We start from the raw sequence: 18301 nt of genomic DNA, 5'->3' as shown, positions 1-18301 counted from the left end.
GGGCTGTCCTTACTTTAAAACTGTTTTAAAATGTGCGTATTCTCCAAATCAGGAATCGTATTCCAACAAAACAATTTCAATACTCACAAAGATTTTACTAGACGAAAAGCTAATTAGAGAATGTTCACAATCATAAAAAAAACCTGAAAGCAATATTAATGTCCAACATTAGTGGGATGGTTGACTGTACTGTGCACATCTTTCAAATTATTAAATTGCATATCAACTGCACTTAAAGTTTTTTAAGTGAAATAATATACAAATGGCAAAAATAATAAAGGAAATAATATCAACGACACAGCAATACTAGTAGGCACAAAAAGCAGGCTACAAAGGTATGAGCATTATAATTCTACTTTTGTAATAAAGCCTGGGCACATGTGTATGTATCTAAAAGAAAATACAAAAAAGGTATACACTACAATGTTAAAAAGGTCTCTTTAAAGGCAGATTACAAATGATTCTTATTTTCCTCCATTTGCTTACTGTTTTTATTTTTTAAACTATACATATGATATATAACATACGATATATATCATATATTTTATATATATACATATTTTTTACTAAGGAGAAAAAACTAATTCAAAAAACTGTCTTGAGTTCTTTATAATTACATAAATTTAACTTTTTTACTCTCTTGACTTTTCTGCCCAGGGTGGTGCTACAGCTTACTCATATTCCAACGGCGTAATTTTCCTGTCACATGGCCAAGTGGGAAGGAAACTATAAGAATCCTGCCCTTTCATTCTTGGAACTGTTCCCCCTGTTCTTCTGGCTGTTTAACGCTGGAAGGACACAGGACAAACTGTCCCACTGTCTGTGTGCATAGCAGCATAGACAAAGAACACGGTGTTTTATTGAAAGCCAAAGAAAAGCAGTGTTATTCATTACATTAGATTTGGAGTTGCAGGTATGATTTTTTTTCTTTCTAATAAAATAAAATAGATCATATCTGAGAGAACTTTTTTTATTGAGATGTCATTGGCATACAATATAATGTTAGTTTCAGGTGTATAACACAGTGATTCCACATTTGTATACACTGTGAAATGATCACCACCGTAAGTCTAATTACTGTCTGTCCCATACAAAGCAAATATAATACTATCACCTATGTTCCCCAGGGTGCACATTACATCATTGTGACTCATTTGTCTTATACTTGAAAGTTGTTACTTCTTGATCTCGTTCACCCACTTGGCCTACCCTCCAACCCTCCTCCTCTCTAGCATCCACCAATCTGTCCTCTGTAACTCTAAGTCTGGGTTTGGTTTTGTCTTTTAGATTCTACATGGAAGTGAAATCACATAGTATCTGTCTTTCTCAGACTTATTTCACTTGGTATAACACCCTCTAGGCCCAACATGTTGTCACAAGTGGCTCAGTAGTATTCCATACATCTCCTATCTTCCTTGTCCATTCTTCCATCAGTGATCAGCGGACTCTTAGGGTGCTTCCATATCTCGGCAATTGTAAATAATGCTGCAATAAACATAGGAATGTGTGTATCTTTTCAAATTTCCACTTTCTTCAGATAGATATCTAGTAGTTCAATTACTGGATCATATGGTAGTTTTATTTTTAATGTTTTGAGGAACCTCCACGCTGTTTCCCAGAGTGACTGTGCCAATTTACATTCCCACCAACCGTACACAAGGGTTCACTTTTCTCCACATGCTCTCCAACACTTGTTATTTCTTGTCATTTCGATAACAGTCATTCTGACAGGTGTAAGTTGACATCTCATTATGTTTTTGATTTGCATTTCCCTGATGGTGAGTGATGTTAAGCATCTTTCATGTACCTGTTTGCCATCTGTATGTATAGTCTGGAAAAATGTCTATTCAGATCTTCTGCCCATTTGTTAAGTGGGTTGCTTGCTGTTTTTGAGTTGTATGAGTTCTTTATATCTTTCATGTACTAATCCCTTGAAAAATCTTTTAATACTCATTTTTTAGCAAACATTGTCCATTCCTAAAATTTCCTTCCCTGACACCATTTCCTTGCTCAGGCAGAGCCGACACGTTTCCTTACAACTTCATTTGCTTCCACACCTATGTCTCAACCTTAAACTGGGAATGAAATTTCAAAATTCCACAAGGATGGAAAAATTCAATTCAAGTATTAATCACTGTGCTCTGCCAAACTGACACTCCCCATTGCTCCTTTGTTGCTAATTTTGCCCAGTAGCCCCTCCTGGTACCAACGGGAGAGACCTTTAAAAGCTCAGCCTTGAGTAGTGACAAGCAGGTGAGTAATCTTTGAATCTCATTATAGCTCAAAGTAAGGAGAAAAATTCCAGCTACATTTCTTCAGTGTTTCCTAAAAATTTCCACAGGTCCTGCTTCAGAAAACCTCTGCCTTCCCCAGCTGGAAATCTGCCCAGAAATCATGACCAAATGCCTTGCAAATTGCAGGATCCATTTAATTTGCACAGTTTCTATTCCAAAAGTTCCCTGTTAATTAATGAAGGTCTTGCTAGAAGTTTAATTGAGAAGCCACGTTTCCTTACAAGAAAAAGGTCTTTTCTTTTCTTTTTAATCTGAACAAAAGACCTGAAAAATAGCTGTGAAACAAATGAGCAGCTTCTTAAGATGAGTCAGGGGCCCCAGCAGAAGGAAGTTGGAGATGGCCTGGCTCTAGTGCCTCCTCCCTCCATCCCCCAAAGTAGCAGGGCTTTGAACTTATGTAAGATGGTGAGGAGGATGCCAAAGGTGATCCAGAGACACATCATTCCTTCCCATAACATAGTGCAATGGGAAAGTGTAAGAGATCAGTGCAAACCAGAACTCACCCAAGATCTGGCCTTGAATCATTTGCGTGTCTGAAACCTGGCTGTATGGAACAAATCAACATGACTTCTGGATTATAAATAATTAAAATACAAATATGCTTTTTTAAAACAGGAGTTCAATTGCTGTAGTTCACATAAAGCACATTCAGTGTCAATGTTCTCTCAGGTTATACATGTGCAATGTGGAGATACAATTCAGACGTGCCATCCTCAATCCTCAATCTGAGGATTAGTGGTTCTTTTGGAACCCCCAAAGGTCAAGATGAGTTAGAGAGTAAGGCAATGACACAGACAATAAGTGATAATGTAGACAAGACAAATACATAGCATCGGTTTTTACTCTTTTCCTTTTCAAGCAGAAAGGCCGGTGTCCTTTTGATGAGTGTTACGGGCTAAATTGTGTTCCCTCAGAATTCATTTGTTGATTCCCTGATGCCCAGTACCTCAGAGTAGGGCAGTATTTAGAGACAGAGCCTTTAAAGAGGTGATTAAGTTAAATGAGGCCATGAGGGTGTGTCACAATCCAATCTGATGGAATGCGATCCAGCTCACACTCTGCTGCTCATTAGCACAAAAAAAATATAAGCAAAGGAAATTTGGACATAAAGAGAGACCCTAGGAATAAGCACACACAGAGGAAAGACCATATGAGGGCACAGTGGGGAGGCAGCCATCTGCAAGTCAAGGAGACCTCAGAAGAAACCAACGCTGCCAACACCTTGATCTTGGACTTCCAGCCCCCCTAACTAAGAGACAATAAGTTTCTGTTGTTTAAGCTACCCAGTCTGTGATATTTTGCTGTGGTAGCACTAGCAAACAAATATAATGAGAAACTAAAACAGTGATGCTTCTAGCATGCATTTTTCCTCATTGTCAAAATATATAACAGCCACCCTTGGAGGTCTCAGAGCTCTGCTGCAGCCCTCAGGGTGCAAATCACATGGACCCCTGCTTTCAGTGTATTAAACTGTAATTGTAATTATGATTGCAATTTCTGCAAAATTTGGAAGCATTAACACAATAGCATTCTGAATATTCAAGAGCTTAAGCCTATAGAGACCTAGGTCTGTGGCAGAACCGCCCAGTAATAGCAGGTGATCTTATAACTGGCTCTAGTACACTGCTTTTGATACATCAATGGCTGGGACTTCAGTAGTAAATGTGAAGCCATTTTGACATTGTCACTTAACATAATGCAAATGTGGCTGAGGCTTAACCCCCCCAGAGCTCACTGTCCCACCAGAAGCAGTGATGGGCATGAACCAGGACTTTCCATGAGCGGCAACCACGTGAAGTCATTGGCAGTCCCCAGACATTAGCACCAAGGAATGAGGGATCTGACATACTCCATACTAGACCTCAGCCTGGAGCTTCCAACACAAACAAAAAAACCCTTTCTTCTTTTCCTTGGTCAAGTCTTCTGGACCCATAAACTTATTCAACTTCCCTTGAACTGTTTCAAACTCCAACTCCAATTAATAGTAGGCATGCTGGGATGCTGGTAACACCCAGAATCTGAGTTTCCCTGCCCGGCTGCAAGTTGATGTTCCCTCCAATTTTAATGAGCAGAGCTTTAGTCCTCATTAAAAAAATAAATAATACCTGTCTACAATCGACCCTTTCCAGATCACCCAAGTCTGTTTGACAATTAAAAAGAATCTTTCACTAGTGCAAGTTGCAGAGGCTAAATAATGCCATATGTAGGAGGAGATGGAAAGAAGGGTGAAAGGAAGGAAGGAAGGAAGGAAGGGAGGGAGGCAGGAAAGGAAAAGGGGAGGAAGGAAGGGAGGAAGGGAAGAAGGAAGGAAGAAAGAAAGAGAGGGAGGAAGGAAAAAAGAGGGGGAGAGGGGAGGGGAGGGGAAGGGAGGGAGGAAAGGAGCGGGAGAGAGGGCCAAGATGAGTCTCCAACACGCATAGTTATCCATTCACTCTTTGAACCACCAAGTACTGAAGAGCAATCTAAATGACCCAGGCTTAAACCTCAATTCCCAGTGACATGCACTCCTTCCCAATAAATATTTATCCCAACTCTGCCCATCATTAATTTAGCATATGTAATTAACTGCCTTGGCATTTTCACATGCTGTAACTTATATGCTGTAATAGTCTATGCCAGTAGCACCTGGCCATATGGGAATGAGCAGCTACCTGTGGACCCTACCCTGGCATTCAGTGGTGAGGGGAGTTATCTGTCCACACGTGTAACAGCCAGCCCCCATCTGGCTCCTTATGCTCCCCAATCACACCACAGAGTTAAAGCCTTCCCTGAGAAGGTGAGCTCCCCAAGAAGAAATGCCCATCCATTTATGATCATGATGGAACTCAAACTCCTTCAAGGTCCATTCACTGACACCCCCTCTGTCAGGTCCCATGAGCTAGAACTGGTCGAACCTCTAGACTCCCAATGCTCACAAGGAATTACACCTCAGTTGAGTTCTGCCTCCATAATTTTTTAATGGCTTGGCTCACAACTTTTTAATTCCCCCAAATTCCACTCTTTATACACAGAATTTGGTAAATATTTATAGCATTTATAATCTTAAATAATTAAGGACATGCATTTCATCATTCAAATGACAATGTTTTAAAAAATTATTCAGGGATGGTATTTTAACCTAGTTTAAGACTTTGAAACAGAGTTGTTGTGGGTTTTTTTTTTTTTTTTTTGGTCAATTTCTGGTCTTTAAAACTAGAAATTACAAGTACGAGGAAAGTAACAAATCCCCAGGACGTGGGAAAGAATAGGACAGACTAGAAGTCTGGGTAAAAGATGCTTACTCAGTGCCGCTTTCGACCATCTGCGTGAGGAGAGAGATGCCATCCAGATTTATAAACTCCTGGGCAAACGTGACATCCCGGGAGAGGCTGGCTAAGTCCTTCAGAGCTTCCAGCTTGGCATCCATACTTGATGACTGGATTCGTTCATGGAGCTGCTGGGCGTTTTGAGCCTCATCGAGGACAAAAATAAATGGGAAGAGTGTTCACAGAGGAAACCACAATAGACAAAAAAAAAAAGAAAAAAGAAAAAACTACCGTTCATTGAGAAAGAAAGATAGCAGGGCCCAAAAGCACAAGACCATATGTCTACTCTATACCAAGGGCAGTTTTCCAACCAGCATGAATCCACCTTCAAGCAACGTCTGTTAATTTCATGATGCCAACCAAATGCCTTCTTGACAGAGCCCCCATTTCCATCTCTTGGAAAAGTCAGAGCACCAGAAACAGTAAAACCCCCAAAAGGGAAAAGGAATGGCAGCAAGGAGGGAAAAATGGGAAAATGTTTACTTTGTGGGTAAAATTATTATCTACAAATGGCAAAAAGATATTTGCTTGGCTAAGCTATTAACGCAAATTTATATAGCACGTTCACGTGTTCATTCAGTATTCTGAGCAGTTACTGTCTACACAGAGTGTTCAAATGCCTCACTAGATATTCTTTCATTAGGGATAATCTTTCCCAGTTACTGAAGATCTTCTAGCACAACACAATGGTGCTTATAAATTTTACTTTTCAACAAGATGCATTTCACATGCACTGGCTAATTACTGCACAAATATAAAATGAAATAATTAGGAAACACAATGAACAGCTTTGCCTAAAATTAGATGGTTTTTTTAAGGCATCTGCCCTTGGCTACTATATGCAGGACAGGAAGGAATGGAAATATATTGGAGGAGCTGAACTTCTGGATAATAACTTGCAGCTTATATTTCTCATTCTTCCAGAAAAGATTTTCATGTCTACTTTTCCGTTGGGGCATACAGTAACAAAAATAAAATATTAAATTTTTCTGCCTATATTTTTGCTTAATGGAAATAACTCAGCATCTGTGGTAGTGATTATTGAACCCAGCACTGCAATGGGTGAAGCCACGTGTCATCCTCATATTCTCCTTCTCGGGCACTTGCTTTCTCCTTTGAAACTTGTTATATTTCAGAGAAAGGGGAAGATGAGGTATTTGTCCCCAAAATAATGTATCTTCTGAATAGCAATTCATTAGAGCTATCAGAGGAGCCCTGTGTGGACTGTAACAGGGTTAAGATTGCAGAGTGGAGTAAGGGAATCCACACAGGTACTTAAACCCCAATAGACTGCACAGTCAAGGTCCCCTCCCTCCCTGTCCAAGTCCCCCTTCACTCACACCTGAAAGTAGCCCCAGGGAGAGAAGGGGACCCAGTAGGGAAACCAAAGCCAACGCTTCAGATGCCAAGGCAGGAATGGAGCCCATGTCCCCACCACTTGGCCAGAGATACAGAGTGGTCTCCCACTGTAGTTGTAACCAAAACCTGGAACTTGGCATCAGAAATTTTAAAAAAGATAAAAAGGAGGAGGAGAAGATAAGAAAGGTGGAGAAGAATGAAAATTCTCTCCACTCATTCACAGTTCCCTGGATATCTGATAAGTCACCCGAACCTAAATCCCATGTTTTTAGGAGGGAGAATAAAGAGTTGAGCAAGAGTCAACTCTTTGATATACTTTTTCATAAATTTTTCAAGTGGACAGCATTAACATATATTTAACCCAAGCAGATCACTTTGAATTCCTTGAAAAGTACATTTTTCTCCAAGAAGGATGTCTGCATTTACTGTATAGCTTATGATAATAAGGAGTACTCAAAAATTATTTCATTGTCAGTATTAATGCTAACGGTGTCTGGTGCTGCTAATACTAGTAATAAGAACATCTAAGTTCCCTATGGCTTCTATGAGCCACTATTCTAAGTACTCTCATGAAGGAATTCATTTAATCTACACAATAATCCTACCATGTGGCTGTCCTCATCATGTTCATTGTACACAGGAAACTGAAGTGCAGAGAAGTTACATAACTTGCCCAAGGTCACACAGTTGCTCATTACCTAAAGCAAGAGTGTGTGCATGTGCGTGCATGCATAAGTGTGTACATGTAGGTGTGTGTGCATTTTGTCTGGCTGTAGAGGAAGTTCAGCTGAGGTCAAGAAAGAATCAAACATTTGTATGCTATAACACCATTTGCTCATTTCTTAATGGTACACTAACACTTCCTAGCAAATTTGATGGAGATGGTTGTATTTTTTAACATTTTGTTTGTGTGCATAAAAAGTGAAAGAGCATATGCTGACCAATATTTTTCAGTTAAACACAAAATAATCAAAAACAATCTTCTGACAGCAAGTGAAGTTTACAGATCCAAAGTATCTTGTTTAGAGAGTAATGCCCAGTTCTAAACCCTGTGGCTACAGCCAAATCATAAAATCCTTGTTTTAAAATGAGAATGCAGATTCCTGGACTTCGTTTCTAGGTATCGTAATTCAGCTTCTCTGTAAAGGCCCAAACAACAGCATTTTTAAAGTTCCACCAGTGATTCGAGTTTGGAAGCCTCCGCTCTTTAGAATACAGACACCAGTATCCTGTAGGTGGACTCCATCTTCTGACACTGCCTCCTGCCCTGGCTTTCACGTCTCACCCTCCACTTGTTGGACGTTATAGTCACCACCAGAAAAGCACGAGCTGTCGGGAAGCAGAAAACTTTACCCTGACGAACACCTAACCTTCTTTCAAGGAGTGGCTTATGTTGTGGAAATTTTGTTGATGCACCCATGGCAATAAAAAAGAGAACTGACTTCTTCTTTGGCTTAAAGGAGATCTAGATGTGAAAACTGAGACTGTGTAATTCTGAGACTTAACAAAGGGCAAGGTGGACTCTTTTTGCCCAGCCAGCAAATGAGTAATTGTAACAGGATAAACAGAAACTACAAAACCCAAATGAAACCACCATCTCGAAAGGTCAAATTAACATTAATTCATGCTGACTGAGATAAGGTCGATGCTAAGTCAGACAAAAATGTCTTGGCTCAGTATGTGGCCAATGAAAAATGAGTATGAATTATAATTTCCAGTAAGTGGAAAAGAAGGCACCAGAAGACAGTTTGGCCAACTCCCGTGATACACTCTGTGGAGCTTATCACTGTGTTTAGGTTCAAGATGTTATTGGGTAAAATGTTGAAGAGTTTTTAAGCCTCTCTAATGTAATTTTCAACCAGAAGAATGTGTGGTAGTTACAAGTACCCACAATTTAAGTTTAGCCAGATGCTTTTCCCAATTTTTAAATTTATTTTTAGCCTACCACATGGCTTTGGTAGAAACTGAAAATAAGAGTTAGACACAGTTTTCATGACATACGCAGAGTGAAAATAGTAACACTTGGTGTATTTTGTGCAGATTATTTTTTAGGAAAGCAATAAAATGCACTGTGAAATAATACAGTTTAAATATGCTAATGTTACTATGCAAAGACTCTGCAAGCAAGTGAGAGATGAACATAAGCGACACAGGCGGCTCCAGTAGTCTAAAGAGTCTGCAACGTTTTGTTTAGCTTTTATCTGGAAGACTTTTTAAAAGTGTTTCATCTAGAATCAGCTGTCAATGAAACAATCTTAGTGGCAAGTATTTCTCAACTATATTATTATGAGTTCTCATAACAACTGACCAAAACTTGAAAAACACTGAAAACTCTCTCTTTTATACACCCTGACTTTAAAGAGAGGTAATAGACTTTCTTTGGTTTTGTTTGCTTTGTCCGTACACTGAATTCGCTCAGATGGTATTAAGTAGACATGTGAGCAAGTGGGTAAAACCAATCAGCACAGCTGAGTTATCCCACCTGTGGTACGAGAATTGTCAACATAACCACAAAACTCAAACCTTAAAGTCAATTTACTTGCAGTTAACCTGAAATAAAAGCTTCCTGCTCTAATGGGAAATATAAGGAAAGGCATTCTTACTAATCCAGAATCTGCATGTGACGACCTGCCAGACACCTTCTGTTTTGCACTAAAGTTACACTAAAAATTAATATCCCAGAGGTGGCTGGGTGGCTCAGTTGGTTAAGTGTCCGACTTCAGCTCAGGTCGTGATCTCATGGTTCGTGAGTTCCAGCCGTGTCTGGCTGTGTGCTGACAGCCTGGAGCCTGCTTTGAATTCTGTGTCTCCCTCTCTCTCTGTCCCTTGCCCACTCACACTCTGTCCCTGTCTCAAAAATAAATACATTTTTAAAAATTTAAAAATAAATAAAGCTAATATCCCATAATTACATATAGCAGAACTGTTTACTGGAAAGCTACAAAGATCAACTTACTGGAGATGTGGTTAATCGAAGGATAGTGCCATTTTTTATTTCATTGCGGTTCTGGAAAAGAAAAATAAAATCTTTGTAAATCTTCAAATTTTAGAAGCTTGGTAAAGAAGATAGCAAAGGCAAAAATAATCTATTAATGACACTATAGAACAAGAATTCTTATGGTTCAGTTTATTGTCATTTTACTCTCGTGATTCCTGAGTTATTTTTAATTATTTCTACAAAGAACCTTAAACTGGGTCTCAGGTGCATAAACTTTGTAACAGGTCATAGACAGCATTCAGCACAGAAGTGAATATACATCCAAAGAAGAGGAATATGAGGCCCAAGAATGGCAAACCAAAAATAGCAATTTTGAAAGGTTATTTAGAAAATATGACTTACAAATTCCACTAGAATTAAAACACCCAACTGTACAAAAACTTATACATGAATGCACATAAAAACATTATTTATAAGAGCCAAAAGTTGGAAACAACTGAAATGTCCATCAATTGATGAACAAAATGTGGTATACCCACTTGACAGATTATTAGTAGGCAATACAAAGAAAAGAAATGCTGATACATGCTACACCATGAAAGAACCTTGAAAACATTACATTAAGTGAAAGAATCATGACACAAAGGCCACAGGTGTTGCGTTATATGAAGTGTCCAGAGCAGGGAAATCCACGGAGGCAGAAAGCAGTCTGGTGGTTTCCAGATGCCCTCAGAGGGGGCGGGTAGGGGAGGTGTGGGAGGGGCCATGAATGCTAATGGTGGCAAGGTTTCTTTTCCCGATGATGCAAGTGTTCTGAAATTGATTGTGGTGATGCTTTCGCAAATTTAGGAATATATTAAAAACCACGAAAACGAACACTTTGAATAGAGGATGTGAGGGAATACGAATTCTATCTCAATAAAGCTACTTTCTTAAGGGTATGTTAAGGAGCTTGGTCTCATAACATTGGCCAGCTCCAACTGCACGTCACCTTAAAGTGACGAACAAGCAGCGTACATAAGCAGAGCCCAAATCCTTCTTTCTCCACTCGGCGAGTATGTTGGAGGTGAGTGTCCTAAAGCTGTCACTTAGCATCACCGGCGTTGGAAGTACAATTTCACTGGCAGTTTTATTTCCTGCCACCAGAGTCCGCACCGTTCTCAGTTTTCAGGAGGTGACCTTACGGGAGTTGCACATCCACAGGCCCTGCGCTGGAGCTCAGAGGCCAGGAGGTTAAGAAAGCGCCATGAGGACCATTCTCCCGCAGCAGTTCAGAGCAGCCACAGGTGGGAATGCGTCCAGCAGGCACACTGAGGTGGGGAGGTTTCTCAGGATAGGATGCCAAAAACACACAGAACACTCTCTCCCTCAGCCAATTCTGACTACTTATTGGAAAATGAATTTTCTAAAACAACTACCTAAAAGGAAGCAGGCTTTGGGCCTATACCATCTCACAGAGAAAACCTAATCCGAACATTTTATACCAAGGGCGGGATGGCCTGAAAGCCCAACTCTGTCAACTCCAGCCCAATGTAGAGCGTCCCCAGGTGGACACCCCGGGCTGCTTCTGGAGAAAGCAAGCTTCTCATTACTGGAAGTGTCGGCCGTGGTCTGAATGACCACCTGGTTAGCAGGAAAGGTGAAATTAATTTCTGTCATTTAAAAAATCTTTCAACCCTAAAAATTCTCTGACTCTCTGCAAATGAAGAGGAAGACAGCGGACACTTAGAGAGCATTAGGAAGCCGAAAACATAGCATACCTCTTTCCTGCCCAGGGTCTACATGAATTGAGAAATAAGAGAGTCAGAAGATGAAAATCTAAAATGTCCCTTTTATTACTTTTTATGAACAAGGCTCAGGGTGAGAATCAAGGGACAGCTAACTGGACCCTCGTAGTACCTGCTGAGGTCAGACCTAAGACAGTTTCCTCCCCACCACTGTATTCTTCCCACATAACCAGTCAAGAAGAAAAAGCGGCCCTGTGAACACAAGGAGGCCGGGAGGACTTAAGATAATAGTTCCTCATGGAAATTTGGAGCAAGGGTGAGGGATTCCTAATAACAATAAACATTTATTGAAAGGCACCACGCTGAGGTATTTTGAGGTTTTGCTGTCATACTTATTGAACCATCATAATAATTTTTTTAAAGATTTTTTAAGACTAATGGGACTCAAACTCAGAACCCGAGATTAAGAATCTCATGCTCTACTGACTAAGCCAGCTCTCTGCCCATTTAAATTTTTTTTCAACATTTATTTTTGAGAGATGGAGAGATGGAGAGAGAGCATAAGTGGGGCAGGGGAAGAGAGAGAGTGAGATCCAAAGCAGGATCCAGGCTCTGGGTGGTCAGCACAGAACCCAATGTGGGGCTTGGACTCATGAACCACGAGATCATGATCCAAGCTGAAGTCAGACGCTTAACTGACTGAGCCACCTAGGCCCCTTTCTCTGCCCATTTTAAAGATAAGAAACCAAAGCTGATGAGAAGCTAAGTTACTTGACAAAAATGAGGGAGAAGGGAAGGTGAAAAGCCATCCTGGAGGGAGGGAGAAATCTGATCCCAGAGGCTGTGCTCTATCTCTCTGGAAAAAGACCAAGATCTTGCATTCATCCTCAGAGATTTAGCCTCATCAGCTGGTCAACGTACATGAGAGCAAGGAAACAAGCACGGTATTAGCAAATGGCCTCCAGGTTATAGGTGTTCCCTGTGGGGCCCACAGTACAGGGCCCTGGGTGGGGGTATCACTGGGGTAAAAGCAAGCAGCTGGCCCCCAGATTGAGTCCTGCAATGTTGACTCCTGACTTTTTGGGATGTAAGTATGAGTTCTTTGAAGAAAGAGTCTTGAGCACCGTGTGCTTAAACCAAAAACAGCATTAAAACCACTGACAGGCTGAGCTGGGTTCAAATTCCCCAACTACCTCACCCCAGCTGTGTGTGCTCGGTGCAGGACCTTAATCACTCCGATGTAAGTCTTCTCTTCCCTGATGCAGGGAGAACGAGCCACTGCATGGGGAAGGGTAGGAACAAGAGGCGATGTATGCGCTGAGCTTGGCCTAGAAGTGACTCAAAAATGAGCGGGACTGGGAGGCCTGGGTGGTTCAGTCAGTTGAGCATCTGGCTTTGGCTCAGGTCATGATCTCACGGTTTGGTGGGTTCGAGCCCCGAATCAGGCTCTGTGCTGACAGCTAGCTCGGAGCCTGGAGCCTGGAGCCTGCTTCAGATTCTGTGTCTCCCTCTTTCTGTGACCCTCCCCTGATCGCACTCTCTTTCTCTGTCTCTCAAAAATAAATAAAAAGCATTAAAGTTTTTTTTTTTTTAAATGAGCGGGACTGCCACCATTCACTAAAGACTGGCCCGCATCTTTCTGCCCATGTCTTCCTGGCTTTTCCTTTCCTCTGAAAAATGTGTCTCTAAACAGTGTTTTGCATTTTGGAATAAAAGAAGGTAAGGAGAAGAACTAGTAAATTTGCATTAAAAATGTAAAGGTCCTGGAGAGCCTAAAGGTCCTGTGGCTCAGTTGGTTATGCACCCACCTGTCGATTTTGGCTCAGGTCACGATCTCACAGTTCATGAATTCAAGCCCCATGTCGGGCTCTGCACTGACAGTGAGAAGCCTGCTTGGGATTCTCCTCTCTCTCTCTCTCTCTCTCTCTCTCTCTCTCTCTGCCCCTCCTCTGGTTACACTCTCACTCAAAATAAATAAACATTAAAAAAGATTTTTTTTAAATGTTAAGGTCCTGCCAAGAAGGTAGCTGAGACTCAAAAAGAAAGGCACAGTGCAGACAGACCTGTGCTTCAGAGGTTGTGTTCTATCAGGAAAATCAACTGATGACACCTCTTCAGTCACAGGATGATGCCACTTTCCACTCTCCAAAGACTGTAAAGTTGGTCAGCAAAGGAAAAGGCTTGTGCTTGCTGTGATTCTATAAATTTCATCCAAGCAATGGAGAGCATCACTTAAGAGTGGGGTCTCCTTGGGGCACCTGGGTGGCTCAGTTGGTTAAGCATCTGACTTCAGCTCAGGTCATGATCTCACGGTTTGTAGGTTCGAGCCCCACACTGGACTCTTTGCTGAGAGCTAGCTCAGAGCCTGGAGCCTGTCTTTGGACTCTGTGTCTCCCTTTCTCTCTGACCCTCCCCAGCTCATGCTGTCTCTTTCTCTAAAAAATAAAATAAAAACACTAAAAAAAAATTTAAGCATCTGACTTCAGCTCAGGACTTAATCTCACAGTCAGTGAGTTCAAGACCAGCATCAGACTCTGTGCTGACAGGCTCAGAGCCTGGGGCCTGCTTCAGATTCTGTCTCCCTTTCTCTCTGCCCTGCTCATATTCTATTCTCTCTGTCTCTCAAAAATGAATAAATGTTAAAAAAAACAGTTTATAAAACCAAGTGGGGTCTCCATACAGGACAGTCTGGATCTGATCCACGTTTCACTTCTTACCTGGGGCAAGTGGTACAAGCGAGACAGGTGTCCTTTGTGCTAGCATCTTCATGTGTACAATGCGGGTAGTCTTGTCTCCTAAGGTTGTCCTGAGGATTCACTGATACAGCCCATTTAAACTGCCTGGAACGGTGTCTGCCATATTGCAAACACTCAAAAAAATAAAGTTGGCTGTTTATTATTAGGGGAAAAAAAGCAGCCATCTAAAGAGGACTTTGCTACATATCTTTATTTGTTTCTGGCTAGTTTCTCTCTATAATCTGATCGAGTGGGACCTAAGTGATCTGATCGAAGTGATCCCAAGTCTAAGGCCCTAAATTTCGTAGCACATATCCACCAGAATAACAAATAGTAGCAAATGTATGCTTCTATCAAGAGGCCGACATGGCTAAGGGGTTTTGCCACACAGTGTACTTCACATCAAAGGCTGGGAACCTGGCACTCACTGTTTATCATTTTTGGGCCTCTATGTCTGTTTTGGAGAGACATTTCTTGATGCAATCCTCCAAGCATTCAATAAGTGCCTGGGGGGAGGGGGAAGGCAGGGGAGGGGAGGGCTGTGCGTGCACACGTGTGTCTACTGGCTGTCTCCCTCCACCCTCCTGTCACTTCCATGAGAATAAGTGGTGTGTCACTACTGTATCACTCTTTCTAAAACAGTGAATTCTTATGGCCTGGCACATGAGTAGTGCTCAATAAATATTTGTTGAATAAATGTCTAAACCTACTATGTGCCTGGCCAAAGAAGAGACACTGGGGTCAGATACAAAGATGAACAAGATTTAACCCCTGTCTTCAGGAAAGTCAGTAAAATCAAAGTTTGAGCTGTTTTATCTGTACCTCTAGAGTGGGTGACTAGCATTGTATTAGTGGAGGTGAGGTTCAAAAAGGTCTTTTAATCTATAAATAAGGGTTTCCCAGAAGAGAAGAAACAGCACCTCTCAAAAGATACGTCATCCTCATGGAACAGAGAACAGACCTGTGTTAAGAACCTAGGATGCACAGAGGCACCTGGGTGGCTCAGTCGACTAAGCATCTGACTTTGGCTTAGCTCCTGATCACACATTTTGTGAGTCCGAGACCCGCATCAGGCTCTGAGATGATAGCTTTGGATTCTGATAGCCTGCTTTCATTCTGTGGCTCCCTCATTTTCTGCCCTTCCCCTCACTCTCAAAAATAAACACTGAAAAAAAAAAGAGCTGAGGATACACAAAGAGTGTGAAGATATGACACTTATAAGGTAGACTGGCCTTTAGCCATTTAAAGAGGGAGGGGCATACATGAGGTAAAATTCCAGCTCTGATGTGCATTTGGTTAATGGGTCCTGTCTCTAAAGGAGCCAGTTTGACAGTATGGTAGCCATATTTGTGCTTAATGCTTCTAGTCCACAAGTAAAGAAGAGAATCACAAGGCTCATGTTATGGGAACAAAAGTGGTATGTCTTCCTTCATTAGAAAGAATGAATTTCCTTATAGGAATTTCCAAAGACTCATAAACTCTTCAGTGGAAAACATCAACTGTTTTCATCCAAAGATTCTTTGAATCCCTCAACTGGAAAATCTCTGCTGTTAACGCCAATCCTGGACTGCTTTACCATGATCCATACATGCTTTGAAAGATCCGCCTAAATCAAACTTCCAACTCTCAGGCAATTCTAGTATTACCTTCCAAGATAATCTTTAAACATATCAACTTGACTACTCTGCCGTCCCCAATTATTCAATCAAATATTCGTCTAGGTGTTATTGTAAAGGTATTTTGCAGGTGTAATTAAAGTTGACAATCAGTTAACTTTAAGTAGGAGAGATTATCCAAGATAATCTGGGTGGGCCTGATTCCATAAATTGAAAGGCCTTATATTCTACCAGGGGTCAGTAGATTCAACCTTTACCCCAGAGTTCCAGCCTTCTCTTCTGGAAGGCCTGCACTATGCCTTTTGTATTTGCCTAGCCAGCCCTCATAATCACATAAGCCAACTACTTGCAATAAACCTCTGTGCACATATCTCCCCCTGGTTCTTCATCTCTCGTTGAACCCTGACCAATACACCTGCACCTACCAAGACATTGCCCAAGCTTTGCATGGCCATGTTCTCCCTTTACCACAGTGAGCAATATACTGGCCAGCTTTGTTTCATCAACAGGTTGTACTGGTGACCTCTGGGGAACAGCTTTCAATGGGGCCAATCCAGCAGCATTCAACTGGGTCAGGGTCACTTTCCCAGGCTAGCCAAGGAACAACACCACTAAGTGACATATAAAAGCATGCGGAGAAGAAAATAAAATAATGGCCAACCCCTTCCTCACAAATGGAAAGCGGCATTCTGCAAAAAAGAGGAAGGTATCCATCAATTCACAGACCAAGAAACTGCTCCCTTCCCCTCTCTGAGAAATCAGTCTTCAATCCTCCTCCATTTTTTTGTAAGATCTTTGTATCAACTTGCCCCAAGGGCACATTAAAATACTGGTCTCTAGGGCTCTTACTCCACAGCCACTTACTCGGGGGCCTGGGATGCTCATTTTCGCTACGATCCGAAGTAACTCTGAGGCACAATAGTTTAGAATCATCGCAGTGTAATCCGTAGGACCATCCAGCACGTTGAGAGTAAGTATTGTGAATTTCAAGAAATAAAGTCTGAGGCAAACAAGACTAATGCCAGCGCCTCAGAAATGAAGAAGAGAAAAGAGGCAGCCAGAACATTTGCGCAGCGAAATGTCCCAACGGCACGCAGTGCACGAGAAGAAGAGGCCCAGTGAAAGCCAGCTAATGCCCCTCTGTCATATTTACTCATGCCCGGCAGTTCCAGACTGTACTAGCCCCTGACATTCACAGGCGGCTCGACAGGATGTCTTTGTGTTTCTTCACAGAACTAGCTCAGCAACTCGGTCTCTGTGTGGGTTGGATAATAAGATCCTGCTGAAAAATGTCACTGTTCTCCTACTTTTCTCTCTGAAATTTGTTTTTCTCAGTGTGCCAACTTTCTATCTAGCCAGACAAATTAAGAATTATTCCCTGGTCAAAAAGCAAGTGAAATAAAAGGTCAGAGGAGGAGAAGGTGGTTACGACCCCACAAATCCAGACTCCTGGAGGGCAGACAGCTCCAGGTTCTTTTTCTCTCTGGCTCCATCTCTCCTTGTCTGCTTCTCTCTCTCTCTCCAGATATGACAGGGCCCTTACTTTGGATGTATTACTACTAAATAATGCTGTTTTTCACTCTCATTACTCAATCATCACAAACACTGGTTTTGCATGTAAACCTGATCCCTTTTGTCCTTTAGGTGTCCATTTGAGTGATCTTCAAATCCTCAGGCTGAAGGAAATAACTGAGGACAGTGCATGATATGCCGGTTGCTAGGTTACAGAGCAATGCCTCCAGACAGAGGACTACAGGTCTAACATTTGAGGGGGGGATGTTAGAAATACCCTAAAATAAAAATCTGAACCTCCAAAAACAGGGGGGGAAAAGAAGGCTGGGAGGAGGGGGTGAGGAAGAAAGATAAGAAAGAATGGGTGGCAAACTGTGGAAAAGGCACCTGCACCATAATTATTATTCTAGCCTTCCCTAGGTTCACTCCATCAGAGACCATGTGCCCTCCACCCCCAGATACCTTGAGCAATTCATCTCTACCCATTAATCGAAGGATCTTCGATTTTTTTACTTCTCAGCCACTCTATTCCTGCCCCTAACTCGATTCTATCCTCAGTTGCTTTTCTTCCATCTCTTTCCTTTTCACAGAACCCAGACATCCTGTTACACAATTCCCAAAATCAAAAGAAGGAAGAGCGGGGCAGGTATAAAGGAAGGTATCTGCTAACCACCTATTTGTGATGTGTAAACAGAGACCACTGAGAGAGGTGGAGGGCGTGCTGCATAGGAATGGCTTGCTCTCTTTCCATATGTAATGAGACACAGGGTAAAAGGAGTGGAAAGCAGGGGGTAGACAGCTTGCCAGGGCCCAGG

The 18301-nt window shown here is 41.7% G+C and overlaps 1 protein-coding gene across 3 annotated transcripts in view; it reads right to left on the bottom strand.

Annotated features, from left to right (window-relative positions):
* Nucleotides 1-18301, bottom strand: part of ELMO1 (engulfment and cell motility 1) — a 522106-nt gene that overhangs the window by 357849 nt on the left and 145956 nt on the right. For all 3 annotated transcript variants that reach the window (XM_029924925.1, XM_029924946.1, XM_029924936.1), the window contains exons 5-6: nucleotides 9915-9965; nucleotides 5576-5745 (exon numbers count right to left, since the gene is read on the bottom strand). In XM_029924925.1, the coding sequence (XP_029780785.1) occupies nucleotides 5576-5745; nucleotides 9915-9965 (221 nt within the window). The remainder of the gene's footprint in view (nucleotides 1-5575; nucleotides 5746-9914; nucleotides 9966-18301) is intronic.

The sequence above is a fragment of the Suricata suricatta genome, chromosome 2 (assembly GCF_006229205.1).
Source record: "Suricata suricatta isolate VVHF042 chromosome 2, meerkat_22Aug2017_6uvM2_HiC, whole genome shotgun sequence".
NCBI classification, from domain to species: Eukaryota; Metazoa; Chordata; class Mammalia; order Carnivora; family Herpestidae; genus Suricata; species Suricata suricatta.
The sequence above is the reverse complement of the archived record's forward strand: the minus strand, read 5'-3'. Positions and strand labels throughout refer to the sequence as shown.